At 42.4% G+C, this 22,323-nt stretch overlaps 2 protein-coding genes across 3 annotated transcripts in view; both read right to left on the bottom strand.

Annotated features, from left to right (window-relative positions):
* Positions 1-22,323, bottom strand: part of LOC143988320 (glutathione S-transferase 3-like) — a 127,626-nt gene that overhangs the window by 85,542 nt on the left and 19,761 nt on the right. The window lies entirely within an intron of this gene.
* The window catches only part of LOC143988322 (glutathione S-transferase 3-like), a 30,470-nt gene continuing 19,823 nt past the window's right edge, over positions 11,677-22,323 (bottom strand). The window contains exons 5-7 of the mRNA XM_077487792.1: positions 18,694-18,835; positions 13,649-13,774; positions 11,677-11,941 (exon numbers count right to left, since the gene is read on the bottom strand). Of these exons, the coding sequence (XP_077343918.1) occupies positions 11,822-11,941; positions 13,649-13,774; positions 18,694-18,835 (388 nt within the window). The 3' untranslated portion in view covers positions 11,677-11,821. The remainder of the gene's footprint in view (positions 11,942-13,648; positions 13,775-18,693; positions 18,836-22,323) is intronic.

Raw genomic sequence — 22,323 nt, forward strand, 5'->3', positions numbered from 1 at the left:
GCTTGAAGAGCGTCATAAAAGGTGCATGTTTTGCAGACGTGGCGACAATCCAGCGGTTCTGCAAATGATTCCTAAAGAGGCCTTTGCTGACAGTTTCCAGAAGCTTTATGAACATTGCCAGAAGTGTGTTGTGAAGGATGCCGATTATTATAAAGACCAATAAAGGTAATTTGTTTGTATCTTCTGTTTTGTTGTTTTCTGATACCATTCACCAAACTTTTTAGACACACCTCCTATATACATGTCTACATGTATATATTCATGTGTATTTTATGAATTTTAGGTTTTCTTGATTTATTTTCTCCAAAGCAGTGGAACCAGAAACACACAGAATCACAATGATATGTTCTGCAGGTAAAAATGTTGTACAATGAAGTATTAGGCTGGATTCACACTTATGCAGTTTTAGTGCTTTTTGCATTTTGCAGATTTGCTCTACAGATCGTGTTCCATAGGAAACCATTTTAAATGGACTGTAGTGCAAACCTGCAAAATGCAAAAAGCACTAAAAATGCGTAGGTGTGAATCCAGCCTTATGACCTGTTCACACAGCAGGCACACATTATGGTCCACTGGTGTGCGTCTGTTAGCCTTTAGAATAATCAACCCTATTGCATTTGTAAGCAGTAAGAAACTATGTAGTATATGTATTCAAGGAAAGCAAAACGCTGCACCTCTTGGACAAGTATCTCTGTACTGATGTTCTTACTGCATGTGTTACCACCGTATTTGCATTCCCATTGTTTAATCACAAGAAATTCAAACAACAAAAGAATTACAAATGAGTGAAACTCAGAACTCTCTACATTTCCATTGTATTTAACAGTAAAAATTACCCTTTTGACACTACCCAATGTATCATAATGTAGATTTCAGGAGTGGACAAGCAAGGCGGAGAGCTTTTCATTTTACATTCACTTGTCTAGGAGCAGCTTCCTTTCTTAGAAGACAAAATTTGGATTTCATGTTGTCTGGTGAGGATAAATCTTATATACCCTGGACTGATATATATGCCAAGTGGATGTGCTTTCTTGAATCTGACTGCCTTGTAGGAGGAGATCATATGCAACATTTTCATTACTGTTTTTTGTATTCTGAACTTAGCTATGGTGTCTGTTGTTGCAAAAAAAGGATCAATTGACTGCAAAAATTTCATTTCACTTAGAATTGTTTGTTTAGGCCAAGCTAGCCCAAATGATCTATTTCCATTACTAAAAATTGCACCTGTTGTTAGTAGGCATATGAACTAAAATAGAGAACAAAGCATACCTTTCATTAAATCTTCACATTCTTGTATGGACTTTTACCAATCTCAATGGTTTCACCGCCCACTCCAAGATAACCCTTTACAGTCTTACACCACATTGTAAATAGATTTAATACAATCCCCTGCCCTATAGTGGTATAATCTGCAGCCTACCTGTATGTATTTCTGTGCAAGCACTCTTTTTTAACATTAAGACCCACCACTGACCACTCAAAACCTCCCCCCATAAGACTGTCAGCTACCTAGCCACTGTTGAACCAGCAGAATTTATAAAGAAGTCCCTGTCTCCATACTGATGGCCATGTTAAATAAACCCAAGACTGCCTGTAGCCATCTAGACTATTACTACAAACTGCATTCCCTGTACTAAACCACTTCTTGCTAACAATAGATATATTTCCAATATCCCTCTCCGGTGGCTGACCATGTACACCCCACACACTACCCACACCCCATTACCAGAAAAACAACCCCCCTTACCCATCAGACACATTACTGCAACCCGCAATCCCTAAACTGACGCACATCTGCAAGGTCAAACATTTATTACATTTTAGATTTAGTACATTTCTTCAATTCACCAACAAAGGATTATTTGTTCACAAATCGTAAAACATTTTTCTTTCCTTTTAATAACTGAGTACACTTTTTCTAGCGTGCAGCAAAGCTGACTTTATTGTCTACTATTTTGAAAATACAGCATGAGTTGGCATTTAGAAAAATGTTTATTATGGACATTTGTGCTCAGCATACGTCTATAGTTTAATAGCCTGTAATTGCTGCATCCTTACACTAGGCAGAAATACTAAATGAAACCAGGCATGCAAACCACATGTGTTATGTCCAGAGACGATACATCGTATTTATCAAGTCATCATGACTAAGCTGAAATAGTAGAAATAGGATACAGGGAGCAAAGAGAGGCTTATGGATTTTGTGTGTAAGCATTATAAGCAGGAAAAAAGGCCAGATTGCAGTATTACCAAGGGATCAGAGCATAGAAATACACCATAAAAATGGGGCAAGAGTTCCGGTATAATGAAGATGGGGAGGGTGAGGGGAGTGTCGGGTGATGTAGTGCGGATGATGGTGGAGGATGTTCTCTGGCAGATAAGAGCATACAGAATTTACTATTACACCTTTTATATACCAGGAGGGGGGACGGGGCAGACCTGGGTGTAATATTATCATTACAGGATGACATGGCGTCATGGGGGTGTCAGGGGAGAACTAATGAGGGACAGGAGGTGTCACTGCTGCAGGGTGACCAGGAATGGGGGATGCGGAGTCAGTACTATGGGGGTGCTTGGTGTGAAAGGGAGGGGTGTAGTGTCAGGGCTGTGGAGCCTACTGGGTATAGGGGGCTCAGTGTGAGGAATATGGGGGTGCTGTGTGGGTGGGGGGTAGAGTGTCAGGGTAATGAGGGGTGCTGGTTGTGGGGGGGTGCCATGTCAGGGCTGTGGGGGTGCTGGGTGTAGGGAGGGTGGGGGTGCAGCATTAGGGCTAAGGGGGGTAGTGTGTGTGTTGGGGGTTTGCAGTGTCAGTCAGTATCGGGGCTTTGGAGGATGCTGAGTGTGAAGGGGTGCAATGTTAGGGCAATGGGGGTGCTAGGTGTAGGGGGTGCAGGGTTAGGGCTATGGGGGTACTGGGGGAGACCAGGCGGGGAAGAAAAATGAGAAACAAATACTTGCTAAATAAGGTCTACAAAATCTGTTGAAAAAGAAATGCAAAATGTTTGAGTATCAGCGTATGTCTAACATATTCTAGTCTGAGGCTTCTTTGAACACTCCTAAACTGTGTACATACCACATAACCATTGGAGTTGGTCTACTAAGGGCAATTAGATTGTGCACTCTGCAAGTGCAGTTGCTCCAGAGCTTAGTAAATGAGAAGAAGGTCTGCTGGTTTCCATCATCAAGTCATGTGTAGGCAAAAATTTCCCTTACATATGATTGGGTATTGATTGTAAAGTGAAGCTTTACCTTGTTTACCAAGCTCTGGAGCAACTGCACTTGCAAAGTGCACAGTCTATTAACCTTTAAATTGATTGTTAGGCCGCGTACACACGCGGGGACTGTTCGCTCAACTTTGTCCGCTGAACAGTGTTTCGGCGGACAGTCCGCTCGTGTGTGGGCTTTCAGCGGACAGTTTCAGCGGACAGTCTGCTGAACAAAGTTTTTCGGAAATTCCGAAAAACTGTCCGCTGAAACTTTGTTTCAGCGAACAGTCCCCTCGTGTGTAGGCTTGTTCGTCAAACTAAGTTCCGCGCATGCTCAGAAAGGATTTACACGCCGAAGTTTGCATTGCAGTGTATAGGACGTCGTTTTCTAGTCCCGTCGTACGTGCCGTTCACGTCATCGCGCACGGTTTCAGCGGACTGTTCGTTCGTCGTGTGTGGCCAAGTCCGTCCATGCTAATTTTGAGCGGACTGTCCGCTGAAACTGTTTGACGGACAAAGTTGAGCGAACAGTCCCCGCGTGTGTACGCGGCCTAAGGGTTAATAAAAAAAAAATAAAAAACATGTCATACTTCCCTCCACTGTGCAGCTCATTTTGAACAGAGAGGCCCCGAACATCATCTTCTGGCATCCCCCGGTGGCTCTCATGGCTCCTCCCCACATCAGATAACCCCTTAGGAGAAGCGCTCTCCCAAGGGGTGTACCTTGCGGGCGCGCTCCTGAGTCCAGCATTTGAGTCCATAGACACAAATACCAGACTAGGTCCCGCCCGCGTCATTGGATTTGATTGACGCATAGGATTCATTTGATTGACGCATAGGATGGATTGGATGCATTAGGGGGAAAAAACACAAAGGTTTACAACCCCTTTAAGTCAACGTCAGTATGTTTTACAAAAATTTACCCATTTGGCATACAGGATAGCAGTACCTTGATAGCTTAATTAAAAATAAATGTGCTGCCTAAAGGCAAAGCATGTTTACACGTGATATCTGCACATAACATTCTGAATCATATAGCACTGCACACGTGTAAAGGTGCCAGTGAAGTGTATATAAAGCCTAACAATGAATTTCTTTTTTGTTCCCTTCATATCTGCCAAATATACAATTAAAAGAGTTTGTTATATCTGTTCAATAAGTGAAAAAAATACCTGTTAATCATGACAGAACTTCAGTGCTGTGTCAAGTGCTTAAGTCCTGTGTTATCTCAAAGAGTAATTGGCCCCTCTCGACTACATAATGATTAATGATTGACCTATATGTTATGGAATAGGAGTGTCTGAGTAGTTTGACAATAGAAAACTGGGCAGGGATGACACCAGTCAGTCCACAAAATGCTGTGTCCAAAGCCGGCCATAGACGGTTTGAACACAGCAAAGCCAGCCATAGAGGGTTTGAATCTGAGCCGGTATAGCATTCATGGTTCCATCAATTATGGCAAGTCATTCAGTTCCTGAAGCTGTAAAGCAGCCCAAAACCATCACACTATCAACACCATGTGTTTGACTGTTGGTCACAGACAGAGAGAATCCAATAGCCAAAACCCAGATGCTGGAATGAGGAGTAGGAGCACTTAAGTCAACGCAGTGCTGGAAGGATGACGTCCGCATAGAGGACGAGAGCTAACAGGAAGAGAGGGGTAGATCGCCTATTTGACTACATATTTAATGGATCAAGAAGGGCCACATGAAGGCTCATACCCCGTACACACGATCGGACTATCCAGCGGACCAGAGTCCACTGGACAATCCGCCCGTGTGTGGGCTCGGGCGGACTTTTTTTTCCAAAAAGTCCAGCGGACTGCAAAAGAAGTTTTGACTCAAAATTGTCCGCCGGTCCGCCCGTCTGTGTGCTAGTCCGCCAGACTTTTGAAATGAATGGACTTGCCCACACACTGAGAAAAGTCCGTTCATTTTGAACGTGGCTCCAGGTAGACGGGACTAGCGAAGGAAGTGAATGACGCCACCTCCATCGGCGAGACTGACACGGCGCTGGCCCCGTCACCTGGTATGGACTTAAAGGGGAAGCCCTACGTTGAAAAAATGGCATGGGGTCCCCTCAAAGTCCATATCAGACCCTTATCTGAGCACATAGCCTGGCTGGTCAGGAAAGGGGGTGGGTACGAGCGAGCGTCCCCCCCCCCAGCCATACCAGGCCGCGTGCCCTCAACATGGGGGGTGCTTTAGGGAAGGGGGCCCTGCGGCCCCCCCACCCCAAAGCACCTTGTCCCCATGTTGATGAGGACAAGGGCCTCTTCCCAACAACCCTGGCCGTTGGTTGTCGGGGTCTGCGGGTGGGGGGCTCATCGGAATCCGGGAGCCCTCTTTAATAAGGAGGCCCCCAGATACCGGCCCGCCACTCTATGTGAATGAGTATGGTGTACCATGTACCCCTACCCATTCACCTGGTGAAAAAAGTGTAAATAAAAAACACAACACACGTTTTTTAAATAATTTATTAGTGGTCTTCCATCTTGGGGTGTCTTCTTGCTGGACTCTTCTGCTCTTTTGCTAGCTCTTTTACTAGCAGAGGAGCCCGGCTTTCTTCTTCATCGCCGCTGCCGTCTGGGGGTCTTCTTCCGACGGCTCAGGAGGGGGGCGCTCACTTGTTCCCACCCCCTTTCCTGACTGGCCAGGCTATGTGCTCGGATAAGGGTCTGATATGGACTTGGGGGGACCATTTTTTCGGCATAGGGCTTGCCCTTTAAGTCCATACCAGGTGACGGGGCTAGCGACGTGTCAATCTCGCCTATGGAGGCGGCGACATTCACTTCCTTTGCTAGTCCCTCTACCTGAAGCGATGTTCAAAATCAACAGACTTTTCTCCATGTGTGGGCAAGTCCATTCATTTCAAAAGTCTGGCGGACTAGCACACAGACGGGCGGGTGGAAAGTCCGGTTGTGTGTGGGCAGGTCCACTCGTTTGGAAAGTTCGGTGGACCTCCGCTGCAAAGTCTGGAGGTTTGTCCGCCGGATAATCCGATTGTGTGTATATCATATCAATATATCAATATATGACCAACTAGTGCATGGAGGGCTCATGTAAGATACTCTTCCTTCTGATCTTGGGGGGGGGTAGTGTCAGGAGGCCTCCATTTGGCGCCATCCTCCACAGCGTTCTACTGTTTTTCCAGCTTGCATAGCGCAGTATACCAATTTCTTGCTTACTCTTTAATAAACATATGATTATACATTCTCCTATCCAATAACCCAGACGAAGGGCTTGAAACCAGAAACGCGTTGGGTACCTGAATCCCATCGGAGCTTGGAGTGTACCACGATTTAAATACATTTGCGTAATTGCCATATATTTATGCTATGTTGTGTTCTGTTTATTTTTTGTTATTTCATGATTTTAACTGATCATCTCATGTGTGAAGTGATTCAATTTTATGTGTATTAATAAATGTCTTTTATTCTACATTAGTGGTGTTGCTGCCTTTAAAATACCATGCAGGGTTTTTTTCCCCTCCATCCAATCGTAGCGCCTGTCCTTTCAGCCAATCAGGTGATGGGTAACAGATCGACGCACCTAATTGGCTGAGAGGCGTTTCAGTGTTAGGAAAGTGAATATTCATTCACTTTTCAAAGGCACCTGGGTGGACTGCGAGCGCAATGCTTTGCGCTCACAGTTCACCTTTTTTGAAGCCTATTAGAGCCCATGGCTCTAATCAGGTGCTTCAAATATACACCCCCGCCTCTGGAATTCAGGCTCCCGAAAAGGGGCCGGATGCCTGAATTGGTAGCGGCGGCCATGAATAGATTCATGCAATGCATGAATTTATCCATTCTTAATGGACGCACTGCCACTGTCAGGCATATTTCCTCCCTCTGATTACCAGCACTAGCATGTTTTCCTCCAACTGATCACTGATATTGGAGCATTATTTCTTCCTACTTTTCATGGGGCATTTTTCCACTGACACTGAGGCATTTTATCTTCCCACTGACCCCTTGCGTTTATTTACTCCCACAGACCACTGGTGTCAGACATTTTTTTCCCACTGAGAATATTGTTCATTGCATAGTCCTGACCGCTACACTCTATATCTTGTGTAGTATGTTACATAGACCTGATCCCTGCATGCAAAAGACATGATAAAGTCTTTTTCAAGCCTTTTAAAAAGCCTAGTACACACAGGTCGAATGTTCGGTGCCATCGGCCGGTTCAATTAAAACCAGTCAACATTTGGCCTGTGTGTATGGCAGATGGTCTGACAGAAGCCATCCAAACATGGCCACCCCCCCTGTCATAACACAATAGAACAGCAGGGGATGTTGCCATACTAACATTGGATTGTTAGTACAGCAGTTCAGACTGCATGCACCAAGCATCAGTGTACAATCTGCTAGATTTGTTCTTGGGTCAGAAACATTCAGTCGCATATGAAGGCAAAGAATCCAATCATATTCTTGTGTTTTATCCCTGTTCTTAAATGTATATAAAGGCATTTTTTTAGGTTTGGATGGAGTGGGGAGGAGTTGAGCCCTGTCGTGTTTTTAATGCTGTGTGTGCTCCTGCTGGGGAGATTCGCCCCTATATTTGTCCTGGTGAGCATTATCTCTGAGAAAGAGTTGTTGATTTAGGCAAATACAGTGTTCACTTTGTAACGGAATTATCCCCAAAGTTTAACCACTTGCATACCAGGCACTTAAACCCCCTTCCTGCCCAGACCACTTTGCAATAATGTATGGCCAGGCTTAGCGAATGTGGTGAAATTTCACTTTGCAAATAATGCCCAATCACATGCATGGAAAAAAAAAAGAGGAATTTTAGCTTACTTGTAAATTCCAGATCTTGGAGTACAATACAGGACATTTGTTCATGCACTATGGGTTGGCTTGTACCTTCAGGTGATTGGGCGCTGGCAAGCTTTTGAGGCCATTGTAGGGCCCCCTCTCCTATAACTCTCCTATAACCCTACCCCATTCCATGAGTCCTCAGCAAGCAATGCAGAGTAACAAGGAGAGGGGGGCTTATGTCTTGTACTGTACTTCGGGATATGGAATTTCCAAGTAAGTCAAAATTCCTCTTTTCTTAATTGAACAGTACAAGACACAGACAAGGCATTGACATACTATAGGACATCTCCAAGCAATAAATACATGGGTGGGCATGGGCAACAACTAGGCAAATGTGTAAGCAGGTGTTTCCAAGAGTGTTCTAAAGCAGTGGTCATCATCAACCCTGTCCTCAGGGCCCACTAACAGGCCAGGTTTTATGTATTACCTTGGAGAGATACCGACTAGAATACTGCAATCATTGAGCAGCAAATTATATCACCTGTGATGTATTTTGGTTATCTTGCAAACTTGGCCTGTTAGTGGGCCCTGAGGACAGGGTTGATGACCACTGCTCTAAAGTATTAAAAGTTGTCTTATCCTGTGACTCATGTTCTGAGGTGAACCAGGTCAACTATGTTTGTGTGCGCAAACTAAATGTTACAATGTATCTTGTTGGTGGTTCTGAGCTTGCGGAATCCATACGAAATTTTGCAATTTAAAGAAATTTGTTGAGGGATTCCAAGTCCAGGATAGGATGGATACCTCTGTTGGGCTTTGGATTATGATCAAATTTGAGTAGAATCCCTTGAACTCGTCCTATGGTGGTACTGCTATAGCAACTCCCTGGGAGAGGTAGTTCAGGGCCTTTTGAAACTCTGACTGCCTTGGACAGTTTTTCAGTGATTAGAAAAAAAGAAAGTGGGGATGCAGTAGAGTTTTGAACTCCATCTTCTACCCTTCTAAATCCACCAATTAAACCCACAGGTCTGGGATGTCTGTAACCCAGAAAGATGCAAACTGCATCAGATGTCCCCCCACTCTTATGGATGAGGGTGCCCCTTCATTGTCAAGAGGGCTTTGGGGAGGGCTTGGTGGCCTTTGTGGGTCAAGCCTTGTGCCAAAACTTAGTGTAGTGCAACCATTGAAGGAGCCACTAATAGATTTTGGTCCTCTGCTCTTTCCTTGGCCCTGCTGAAACCACTACAATACACAAGCAAGATATACACCAATTGTGATAAAAAATGAACAGGTTGTATTGGTAGCAATGTAAATGGTAAGGCAATGTAGGAGTTCAGAAGTTATATGATAGACACAGTGATCCAACACTGTAAGTACCATACAATCTAATACCCGTTTTAAAGATGGGCTACCTACATCCTGCAGAGCCAAGGGCATAAACAATAGCCCTCTGAATGGGCGATCTCCCCAAGTGAGACATGAATTGATAAACAAGGAAACAAACTGGCAAGTTTACTTATAGGCCCTCAGTCAGGAGAGTCTAGGATTAAAGAATAAGTTCACCTTTTAAAAAAATTAAATAAATGCACATCTTTTTGCAGGCAAAAAAATTTAATTTTTTTTATTTTACTTGGAGCCAGGAAAGAATAGCCATGCAGAGCACTGAATGAATGGCATGGCTGAACAGGCGGAGCCCCACAAACAGTGACAGTGGGCACCCTGAGAAGCTGCTCACCCCCTGTAACTGAGGGAGGGGGAGAGAGGCTGCAGCTGCTTGAACACAGGTGGAGCATGCAACATGTTCCAAAAGGTGAACTTATCCTTTAAGTCTGAGAATATGTTAGACTACCCACAAACCAGTATTGCTAAAAGGATAAACCCAGAGGATAAAGAAGTCTGAAAATTGGTTCTTCTGCCCGCTCAGTTGGAGCCATTAGGTTGGCATGCAATTTAAGATGCTGTCCCTTTAAGATGTGGAATAAACAGGATTGTTCCCTTTAAGAGGCAAAGTTGTTGGCACAGGTCCCTTTAAGAAATTAAGTTGTTGGCAAAGTTCACTTTAGGATATAAAATTGTTGGCAAGGATCACTTTAAGAGGATGAATTTGTGGGCGTGATTCACTTTAACATGCAAGCTTGGACTTACAGCAAAAACACCTTCTTTAAATGACCTGGGCCAAAGTGGATGCAGCCACATGGAAAACATTGCTGCCTAGCAGGGAGCAAGGGGTTAACTCGGTTCAGCAACCTGTGGGCAGTGATTATAATGGCAGCTAAGCAATGGCAGTTTGCAGCAATAAAAGACACTGGTGTATTTGTCTCTGATAAAGGCCAAATGATGAAGAACTGTTTTTAACCTTGAAAAACCTGGCTGGCAACAAACTAACTAACTGGTAGCAACGATGCATGAATCAGCGACCCTCTCACCCAGTCCTTTTGGGACAATCAAAGCAGCAATGGGTGTCCTGTAATGGGGGGCCCCCCTTTAACTAAAGAGGAAACTGTGGTGGCTGCGATTCATGCTCTCCTGCAGGTTAAATGTCTTCCCAAAGCAGCCCTCTCCACATTATGTTCATCAGTCTTCTTCTCAACTTCCCCAGCTACTCTGTACACTCTAGCCCAACCCGGTCCAGTCTGAAACACAGCTCAGCACAAACTCTTAAGCCTTGTACACACGAACGATTGTTGACCAACAAAACTGGAAATTTTGTCCAAATCGAGTTGGCCCAAGTAGAAGTTTGAGTGTTGATTTGCACTTTTCATTTAGCACTTTTCAGTTAGTTTCTGAACCGTTTGTCAACCAGCCATGATGCGGAATCAGAGGAGATAACATGTATTATTGGCCTTCGAGTTATTGCTTTGACATTATTTTTTGGTTGAATAATAACAATTTGATTTGGTATATTTTTGGATGCATAGAATGCACTTTGGTTAAGTTCTATTGGCAGATATCATGTCTAAATTTATTTGTTTTCTTTTTTTATGCACAATAAAAAAAATTGTGTAGACTAATACTTGGCTATGTGTTTTGCTTCAAATGACGTTTTGGGAGTAGGCAGTTACATTTCAACAAATAAGTATAGTTGTATATTTGATCTTAAAAACTACAGTATAATGGTGTTGTGGTAACTTGCCCAAAAACAAAAACATATTATTCTTGAGATCACTAGAAAAAAAAAGCCTTTGAAAATTTGTTTTCAATAACTTCATCAGTATCACCAGCAAAGCAGCTTCATTATTATCCCATTAAAGAAGAGAATTGTGCGCTGCATTTCGAGATTTCGTAATTTGCCACATCACGAATGTTAATTCTCCATTACGAATGCTAGTTTGCAAGACCAACTGCTTCTGGCTCATCCTTGCTTCCGAGCATGCGTGTTTGTACTTTGGACTTTTGTACACGCACTCGGAAAATCCGACAACACACATTTGTTCGCAGAAAATTTTAAAACATGCTAGCCAACATTTGTCCACGGAAAATCTGACAATTGTCCGATGGAGCATACACACGGTTGGATTTACCACCAACAGCCTGTTATCTAACATTTCCCATCGGAAAGTCCGATTGTGTGTACAGGAATTTTCACACTCCTTCCACTTGCAAAATCTCTCTCCAGCTCCCAACCCTTCTCAGCCCCACATCCATACATGCATCATTTAGGCACATCCAGCTAAAAAAATTGTTTTTCTTAAAAATAAATAAAGTTAGATAGAATTTCCATAGAGCCTTTAATAAAAACTCTGAAACATAAACTTCAAACACATATAAACTGCACACTTTAATATGGGTGCAAAAGTATGCATATTAATCTTTGTACTTTTTTTCTACATGGGTGTTGATATTTCTTGTTCACATCAGCTGAAAATTTTATTTATATTGTTTACATATGTTTCATCAGGAATAGGCTTTCTTTTACTTCCTGGGGCCAAAAACTTCTTAATTGTTGGGATTGAAGATATTCTTCCTTTGAAAGTCTAAAATAAGCAATAGAACAGTATATTAAAAGCCATCCTTCATATAAATAAAAATGTTTGAATAGGATGACATAAAAATAGTATAAAACATAAGCCTTGTAAACGCAAAGGTAATAACTTAATCCGAGATTCCTTGGCGACTGCTGGAAGCATAATGCAAAGTTAAGATTCAGCTGTGATGTTCATGTAGTATATATAGTATAGAACAAATAATGGAAAACCACCACTTTGGAGTGGTGTAATTGACAAGACATAGGTTAACTGTCAGCTAAACATTTTTCATCAATCTATTGCAAAATGATTCAGCACACGGTACGTAGCCCACTAATCCCCCCATAGCTTTTATAGTTAAAAATTAAACTTCAGACGCAGTAGGGTCCCACTGTTTATTGCCTGCCCCAGGCAGTTTTTTCATAAAATGTTCTCCCAATGACCATGTTACAGTGTGCGGGTATGGCTACATATTCTATAGAGACAAATAGAAGCGCAAAGTCGGACACTTTCATTCATCTCTGTAGCGCTTGTAATCATACCCGAGTACTGGCGCACAGGTTCAGGGGAAAAGTAAATAGTGCCTGGTGAAGGAGAGAGCTGGGCACTGTAGAGGAGGACTGTGTTAAGTGTGTGATTGTAATTCTAGTATAATAGCTAAGGACATGGGGGGTGGTTAAAGGGTGTGGTATATACTTTTCCAATGGGTTGCTCCAGGTCAATCTGTATTAAGGGCATGGCAGCCCACTTTTATTGAACCAAATGAAAAGTGAACATATAGACATCAGTTGCCCATGCAGGGGTTTCTACCATCAACAATGACAGTCAACTGAAAATGCAGAGCCACCTGGCTCCCATGTCAGCAGCATCGCTACCCTTCTTACCAGTCCCTCTGACTGTATTGCCCAGCTTCTCTGGTTCACTTGGTTCACTTAGCCTTTAATCACAGTGCCCCTTGATACCCCGATAGGAGCCTACCTGACTCCTGGAATGAAACCTGTCTGCTAGCAGGGCACCTCTGACCCTTTGGTTGAAACCTATTGTCTCTTGACTTCTGGCTGGGGCACCTCTGACCCCTGGTTGAAGCCTTCTGTCTCCCAACTTCTAGCTGGAGCTCCGCTGACCCCTGGGTGAGACCTGCTGTCTCCAAACTGAGAGCTCCGAGCTATTCTCAGGCTTGAATATATACGACCCTGCACACCTGTGTACTCACCCAGGCTGCAGGCACCTAGTAAAATCTGGACACAGGATTGAAGGTTCCTTCCCACCCAATACACTTTGGAACCTTCAAGCTTCAGGCCCCAATCTGGGACTACAGAATCTGGAGGAAAAACAAAAAAGCTTTCTCCGCTCAGAAATGACAGTCTGGAACTTTGCATTAACTGGTAATGCGAATCCTGTGTCATTATCGCCTACATTATCACAGTGACAGGGTCTTGCACTATCACAAGGGTTTTTCATAAAAAGGTAACCCAGTGTTTCTCAACTCCAGTCCTCAAGGCGCACCAACAGGTCATGTTTTCAGGATTTCCCTTAGATGAAATGGCTGTGGTAATTACTAAGGCAGTGAAAACTGATCAAATCACCTGTGCAAAATAGTGGAAATCCTGAAAACATGACCTGTTGGTGCGCCTTGAGGACAGGAGTTGAGAAACACTGAGGTAACCTATACTTTAAATAAAAAAAATAGCACAACAAGTATGTAATTTTTTTTACCTGTAAATTAGGAAAGTTTTGCAGGATAGAGGGATGTAGCTCTTCCACTGCTAAAATGAGTTCCAGGAGCTGCACATCTGCTATACTAAATTGTTTTCCAACTAAATATTCCTGGTTTGCCAAAGCCTAAACAAATAAAATAGGATTAGTTACACAAAAAAAAAAGTAAATGTAATCACAGAGATTGCCATGTAAGGAGTTCTTACAAAGTTTGGCCCCATTTCTCCCACCATATAGCAACCAAGTTGCTGTTCCATGATCGGGCGACATCTTCTTACAATCAGAGAAAAGGGCACCAGTTGAAGTGTTGGGTGTTGAAGGCAGTCACTGAAGTAACATGTTTCTCTGTGTGCTGGATATACCTTGACCTGCCATAGGGTCAACAGTTTTTCTCTGTTCTAAAGAAGGTTTCCCTGGGAATTTCCATGAGGATGCCTAATGCCGTGTACACAAGACCGGACTCTCCGGCAAACTAGGTCCGAGGGGATCAGTCCATCGGACAATCCGATCGTGTGTGGGCTAATCCGAGCATTTTTGGTTATAAAAATCCAACGGACCTAGAAATAGAACATGTTTCAAATCTGTCCGACGGACTCAATTCCTATCGGGAAAACCGATTGTCTGTATGCTGGTCCGACGGACCAAATACAATGCAAGGGAAGCTATTGGCTACTGGCTATTGAACTTCCTTTTTTAGTCCCGTCTTACGTCATCACGTTCAAAACAAACAGACTTAGTCTGTTCATGTGTGGCCAAGTCCGTTCGTTCGGAAGTTCGTTGGAACTCCGCTGAAAAGTCAGTCGGGAAGACCGTCGGACCTAGTCTGCCGGAAAGTCTGGTCGTGTGTACGCGGCATTAGAGACTGTTGTTGGAAATGACTGCTACATATCCACAGATCTATCTACCAAATTGATTACCTTGAAATGCAACTAAACCCACTGATTTAACTGTTTCCCAAAACAGTTATGTTCAAGGCATGCTGTGAATGATAACCATCACATTTGCTCATGCTTTCAACTGGACTGTCAAGCCATGAATTAGCTGGTGTCACAAATGAACACATTTGCAGCACCATGGCAACTGCAAATCAAACAGAGGTTAAGACGGCAGCTTTCTTAGCTGTAAAGCATAGGAGGGTTTAGTTCTACATTCATTTTATTGTTGTGCAGCTGACTGTGACCCACAGATCTAGATGCTATGTACTACCTTGAGATTTCAGCAAAGTGTGTCCATTCCTCATATCCAGCTGTATTAATATAGAGTTTATGCTGTGAGAATTGACTAGAGTACCAGTTGGGGGATCACATCTTGGCGAGAGGCAAGGTGTTTAGCAGCCAAAGAGAAGTAGCTATCAAAGAAGACAATATGCTTCCCACATTTGGAAAAGAAGGGAAGAGGCCTCCCGTGATGTGCAATGAAACCAATCGGTGAAAAATGTTCTGTGTCTTCAGAGAATGGGCCTGTGTCTCAGATGCCATTGATCAGAGAGTTCACTGGGCATTGCAGGATTTAGCTTGGGGCATGGGCTGATTGGGTAGTCCAGAAGCTCCCAGTGGTGTCCTAGAGGACTTAACTGTTTCCAGGGCATTTCCAGGGCACAGTATTGAAGTCTGAGTATGAGGCATTGCAAACAGTATTATTTACTTTATGATAGGTTCAGGTTTTATGAGATCGGTGATATTTTCACTCTATCCCTACTCCACCTGACATCCATCACCTGAACAAAAGTGGAATCACAAAAAAAAAAAAATAATAATAATCTTCTCTTCTTCTACATGAAGGAGATGTAGAAGAGCTTGACCCTGGCAAGTTTATCAGTATTACACTATGGGAAGTTCCCTCTTTTCTATTTCTGGGTGATACCTACTATACATCTGAGAGTCTCCGTTACATCTTAATAGAGGTTTACCGGTCGCTTTGGGTACCTGGTTTGACACCCTCTGAGCTGTTTATCCCGGATCCCCTAGGACAAGACTCTGGCTGGGTGTTTAGCTGCAAGCTGTTTGTTGCTTGCCTCAGGTAAGCGTGTATTTCTCACGGTGATCAGAACTTATTGGTGATGGAAGATAGCACAATTTTGTCACATTTTCTCAGTTGATAATTGGGACTTTAATGAATATTAGATTTTTTATTAAGTTTCACACTCACTTTTATTTTTTGCTATCACATTCCTATGGACTTTTCTTCATTTAAGCATTTAATTTTTGTTCTATCTATCTATCTATCTATCTACAGTGCCTTGCAAAAGTATTCGGCCCCCTTGAACTTTTCAACCTTTTGCCACATTTCAGGCTTCAAACATAAAGATATAACATTTTTATTTTTTGTGAAGAATCACCAACAAGTGGGACACAATTGTGAAGTGGAACGAAATCTATTGGATTTTTGAAACTTTTTTAACTAATAAAAAAATGAAAAGTGGGGCATGCACAATTATTCGGCCCCCTTGCGTTAATACTTTGTAGAGCCACCTTTTGCTGCGATTACAGCTGCAAGTCGCTTGGGGTATGTCTATCAGTTTTGCACATCGAGAGACTGAAGTTCTTGCCCATTCTTCCTTGCAAAACAGCTCGAGCTCAGTGAGGTTGGATGGAGAGCGTTTGTGAACAGCAGTTTTCAGCTCTTTCCACAGATTCTCGATTGGATTCAGGTCTGGACTTTGACTTGCCCATTCTAACACCTGGATACGTTTATTTGTGAACCATTCCTTTGTAGATTTTGCTGTATGTTTGGGATCATTGTTTTGTTGGAAGATAAATCTCCGTCCCAGTTTCAGGTCTTTTGCAGACTCCAACAGGTTTTCATCCAGAATGGTCCTGTATTTGGCTGCATCCATCTTCCCCTCAATTTTAACCATCTTCCCTGTCCCTGCTGAAGAAAAGCAGGCCCAAACCATGATGCTGCCACCACCATGTTTGACAGTGGGGATGGTGTGTTGAGGGTGATGAGCTGTGTTGCTTTTACGCCAAACATATCGTTTTGTATTGTGGGCAAAAAGTTAGATTTTGGTTTCATCTGACCAGAGCACCTTCTTCCACATGTTTGGTGTGTCTCCCAGGTGGCTTGTGGCAAACTTGAGACGAGACTTTTTATGGATATCTTTGAGAAATGGCTTTCTTCTTGCCACTCTTCCATAAAGGCCAGATTTGTGCAGTGTACGACTGATTGTTGTCCTATGGACAGACTCTCCCACCTCAGCTGTAGTTCTCTGCAGTTCATCCAGAGTGATCATGGGCCTCTTGGCTGCATCTCTGATCAGTCTTCTCCTTGTCTGAGCTGAAAGTTTAGAGGGACGGCCAGGTCTTGGTAGATTTGCAGTGGTCTGATACTCCTTCCTTCCATTTCAAAATGATCGCTTGCACAGTGCTCCTTGGGATGTTTAAAGCTTGGGAAATCTTTTTGTATCCAAATCCGGCTTTAAAATTCTCCACAACAGTATTACGGACCTGCCTGGTGTGTTCCTTGGTCTTCATGATGCTCTCTGCGCTTTCATCAGAACCCTGAGACTATCACAGAGCAGGTGCATTTATACAGAGACTTGATTACACACAGGTGGATTCTATTTATCACCATCAGTCATTTAGGACAACATTGGATCATTCAGAGATCCTCGCTGAACTTCTGGAGTGAGTTTGCTGCACTGAAAGTAAAGGGGCCGAATCATTTTTGCGCGCACCACTTTTCGGTTTTTTATTTGCTAAAAAAGTTTAAAATATCCAATAGATGTCATTCTACTTCACAATTGTGTCCCACTTGTTGGTGATTCTTCACAAATAAAAAGGTTATATCTGTAAAGCCTGAAATGTGGCAAAAGGTTAAAAAGTTCAAGGGGGCCGAATACTTTCGTAAGGCACTGTATCTATCTATCTATAAATATAAATATATAAATATATATATCTAATTATATATTATTATTAATATATATATCTATATCTATGTGATAAAAACTTGACAGTAGTTTTAACATTGACCAAAACTATAAAAAAAATTGGAGCTTTGCACAGGGTAGGTAAGAGTCAGCTTTAAATGGCACACACTGACATGAGATGACCATGGTTATTTACAGTCAACTTCAGTTTGACTGGATGAGGAGTGCTATGTTTATACGTTGCAGAAAACATTGACAGCCAATTATTCTAGAAGTAACACAGTATCAGTTCAGTGTAAAATTGTGAAGCCAATAATTGGGTTATGCCCTACATTAGATGGATGCTTAGATTATCTGGCAATTCTCCTGCATTATATGCATGGGGAATACCAGCATGCATATTCATAGGAAAAAATAATTGATCAGTAGTTGTATGGCATCTGCACAAAGACAAATTTATTATATATCTTGGCAGGATGTCAAAACTGGCCCAAAATGCCAGTGTTCTCCCCACCAAATGGGTATAAAAAACTGAAACTGCCTCTGATTTTGTTAAAAATGTATATGCTTCAGAGTTATCGAAAGTGTTCGAGGTTCTGTGTTCAATATGGTAATATATAAGGACAAACTCCAAAATGTTTCACGTACAGCAACAGAACAAATGATTTTCGTTCAATTTGTACCATTTTCATACAAGAAATATCAGAAAAGAAAGACTGCGCATGATCAGAAGCAACAAACAAAAATGCCTTTGTCGTACAACAAAATTCGCAAGAATTTTCATACAAACTCTTTCATCGGTTTTGATTTGCTGTGAAACAGCGAGAAAAATCGGACCAACGTTCACCCGATTTTCTTATAGTATGCACCCCACTTTATTTTCCCACATGGATACACACAAACACACAGGGATTTCTTCAGAATAACAAAAGGTCGAAATCTACAACATCCTTGCAATGTACATACTGTAGATCACCCAGAGGGGAATGTTTTTTTTTATCAACAAAAGTGAAGTTACTCTTTAACTCACTGAACATAGAGGGTGTAGGCAGTGTGTAGTGATGGGGACAGGTTTTATCCTGATTCATAATAGATTATGAACAGGCTATACATCCACTTCTATTCTTTTTAAATCTATGTAGACCATTGTTAAAAAAAAAAAAAAAAAAAATCATACCTTTTCATAAACTGGAAAATATCTGTTCAAAGCTTTTTGTTTTACAAGATCCCGTTGTTTTTGCTGTTCAGCTTCATCCATAAAGAATAATGATATAATCAAAGCCATTAGGTCTGCGATCCCCTCGGTATACATATCAATGCTGGAACACAAGAAAATGCACAGTAATTATCACTGATACCAATGGACCCTTCTCTAAGAACAGCCCTATGTAGGACTGAGTCACAGAAGAACCCTGCTATTACAGAGACACTGGGATTGATTTACTAAAGCTAGAGCGTGCACAATCTGCTGCAGCTGTGCATGGTAGCCAATCAGCGTCTAACTTTGAACCGTTTGTTCAATTAAGCTTTGACAAAAAACTGGAAGATGATTGGTTTTCTACAAAGCTGCACCGGATTCTGCACTCAACCCCACTGTCACTTTGAACATACAGGGCAACGTCTCTAAAAATGGTCCCCTCTGTCCCTTTTATACTAACCAATGCCTGCTATTCTTTGTAGCCAGATACACCATCTTGTGCTTACAAGGGTGGAAGAAAATTCAACCTTCTCTTCTGTGATAGTGCTTCTATCCAGTAGTCATTTGCTGTGCTGGAGCATTGTCACATGACCAAGGGAGTTACACTACCACCTCCCTGGTTGCCCACAATGATGATTTTGGTATTGTCTGCGACAGAGGAAGGAACAGCAAGGGAGCGCAGGCAAGGTGAGTATAAGGGTGTGAGGGAGGCCTTTGCAGAGACATTGCAACTACAGACACATCACTTTCTAATTCTAATTATTTAACTTTCTAATTATTAAAGTGGATGTAAATCCTCACATATTCCCAGTGAAGAGAACAGCCTCAGATGATACACAGAGATGAAACAAATCTCCCTACATAAGTTTTACATGTATATCTGCTGTCTTCAGGTTTATATATTCTTTAGAAAGTGCACATCATGTTAGGAGATTTTCTCTTCCCGTTCAACACTGCAGTGAAGCCTGGACATACAACCAAGACAGCCGATTGCAGGAAAGGCATACACCCCCTCTCCTCATAGATAGAGACTTTCAGAACTGATCGTTGAATAGTTCAGGGGTCTGCTAATTTATAGCATTCTCCCCAACACAAAACTCAGGCTGCTTTTATCTCAGTTGACAAAAATCGTGTCAGGAATTATCAGGCTGATAACAGAAGAACGGAGCAGAAGACAGCTACAGGACATAGTGCTTTGAAGAGAGATAAGAAAACACTGCAGTGCCCAGCTCAAATTTCATGAATTGGAAGACCGCCCAATGTAAATATACTGTGGCAGGCCAGCTCTATTGTGTGAAATAACATACCTGTATGTCATTTCATGCAATGGATAGTGTGGGCGTGCACCTGTCCGCTGCATAGAGGAGGAGCAGATGCGCGTGCCTGGCGGTGCCCCGATGTCTGCCGGCTACCCGCTATCGATTCATAGAGAGGCAAAACAGGGACCCGCCTATGTAAACAAGGCAGATCCCCGTTTTGGCAGGGGACAACATGGAGCTCTGTTCATAGTGATTAAGAACAGCGATCTCTGTGTTGTTCCAATCAGCACTTCCCCACACAGTAAAAAAGCACCAACAGGGAACACATTTAACCCTTTCATCGCCCCTGATGTTAACCCCTTCCCTGCCAGTGACACAGCAATATTTCTCATGAAAAAAAAACGTATTTACCAAGTTTTATACATGCCTGACATTTACATCTATTAAGCTTATAATAAAACTTCTCTTCAGGAACAGGAAGTCCTGTTATCGATGTTCCCTCTCTTTAAGCAGGGGAATGGCCTTGTAAGCATTCCCTTGTAGTTCCTGAAAGGCAGCACCCCATGACACCTTGTCCATAGCGAACAATGCAGAATATACCAAGCCATCCACATCATCTGGATGGGACTTGATGGCTGCTGCAGTTTGAGAGTGGTATAACTGGAACTGGACGTGGTTGTGTGGCAGTTAAGAGGACCAGTGGTGCCAATGAGGTACTTGGCTTAAGCTCAATTTGGTGACACTCCACAGTCATCTTCTTGGCCTTGAAACTGTCCCAGATAACATGGTGAGATTGACCAATAGGAACCTGTGTGGGAGTAAGGGTGGCTTGGTATGTTCTACAATATTCGATATGGACGAGGTGCCATGCATGGTTGGTTTTCCATATTTACCAGCTACAGTGCCTGCTTTGTAACATTCAAGCTGCTTGCTTCCTGCCACTAACAGTGGCTGTGCCCAGTGCTTGTGCTGCTAATATTACTACTTGCCATTTCCAGGTTCTGTCTGCATGCGTGGATATAACTGATCTGCATTGATCTCTACACCTAATGCAAGCTGTGACAAAAACAGTCCACTGGACTTATCCAAGTGAATCTGACCTCCTAATATAACTGTTATCCTTTATTGGGGTTCTTTTTAGAAAGCAATACAGTCAATATATACGAACCAATGAAAAGCAAGGTGCGAACACATATGTGATAATTGCATGTGAAAAAAAAAGGATAAAAAACAATCCAAATATACTTGAGAGTCCAAAGGTGAAAATTTATTTATTTATAAGAATTATTAATAGAAATTGCACAGTCCAAGAAATGTTCATACATCTTGCTGAAGAAAGCTCCAATCACCATGCTCCTGGTCTTAAAGGTGCCTCAGATACTCCTCATATATGTGTTCCATCACAAAGTGGAAGCTCCTGACGATGCTGACAAGAGAAATGCATTGAGGCTACGCGTCTGCCATATGTAACGTAATTTCATTTTTTTATCTAGTTTGAACATTTGGCCGTTTGGAACACATGCCGGCTCGGACCGAGCAGTGTGCAGGGCAATCAAATAGGCTGCTTGTGTTGGTGCTGACTATAGCACCTTGAAATGTGAGTGGCAAATTTATATTTTTAATCCTTGTTTGGACTTTTAACAAAACAATATCACGCTATCCTGGATTATTATCTCTCCCTGGGTCTCAGCTATTGATGTTTGAGGAGATTAGCTGGTGGTAGTTTATCATATACCATTCTTTAGTTTGAAAATTGTGAAAACAATGTGCAAAAAGGGTGACACCAAAGAGGCATATCATAGATGCTGTTGGTAAGCGTACATTTAGTATACTTTGTGGTGGAGCACTTATCTGAGGAGTATCTGAGGCACCTTTAAGACCAGGAGCACGGTGATTGAAGCTTTCTTCAGCAAGATTTAGGAAAATTTCTTGGACTGTGTAATATTTATTAATAATTCTTATAAATATTTTTTTTTTTACCTTTGGGCTCTCAAGTATATTTGGATTGTGTTTTTATCCTTTGTTCACATGCAATTATCACATATGTGTTAGCCCCTTGCTTTTCATTGGTTTGCTTTTCAGAGGTGGTATAATCACTTAAAGGGGCAGCTTCACATTTTTCAGCATATTTTTGGTTGGCGCCAGGATTTACTAATATTTTTCACAATATAGTCAATATAAGCTGAGATTAGGCTACTTTGTGTCCCGGACATATCCTAATCCATTCATCCTGGTTTATCTTGTGGGGCTGATTTACATATAGGCTATTGTCGTCTAAATCAAGCTCTCATAAGTGGTTTATTTTGCAAAACAGCCCATCAAAAACCTTGGCATGGAAGGTCTACATCTA

Source organism: Lithobates pipiens, unplaced genomic scaffold, assembly GCF_037356315.1.
Source record: "Lithobates pipiens isolate NorthernLeopardFrog02 unplaced genomic scaffold, aLitPip1_a1.2 Scaffold_18, whole genome shotgun sequence".
In the NCBI taxonomy this organism is placed as follows: Eukaryota; Metazoa; Chordata; class Amphibia; order Anura; family Ranidae; genus Lithobates; species Lithobates pipiens.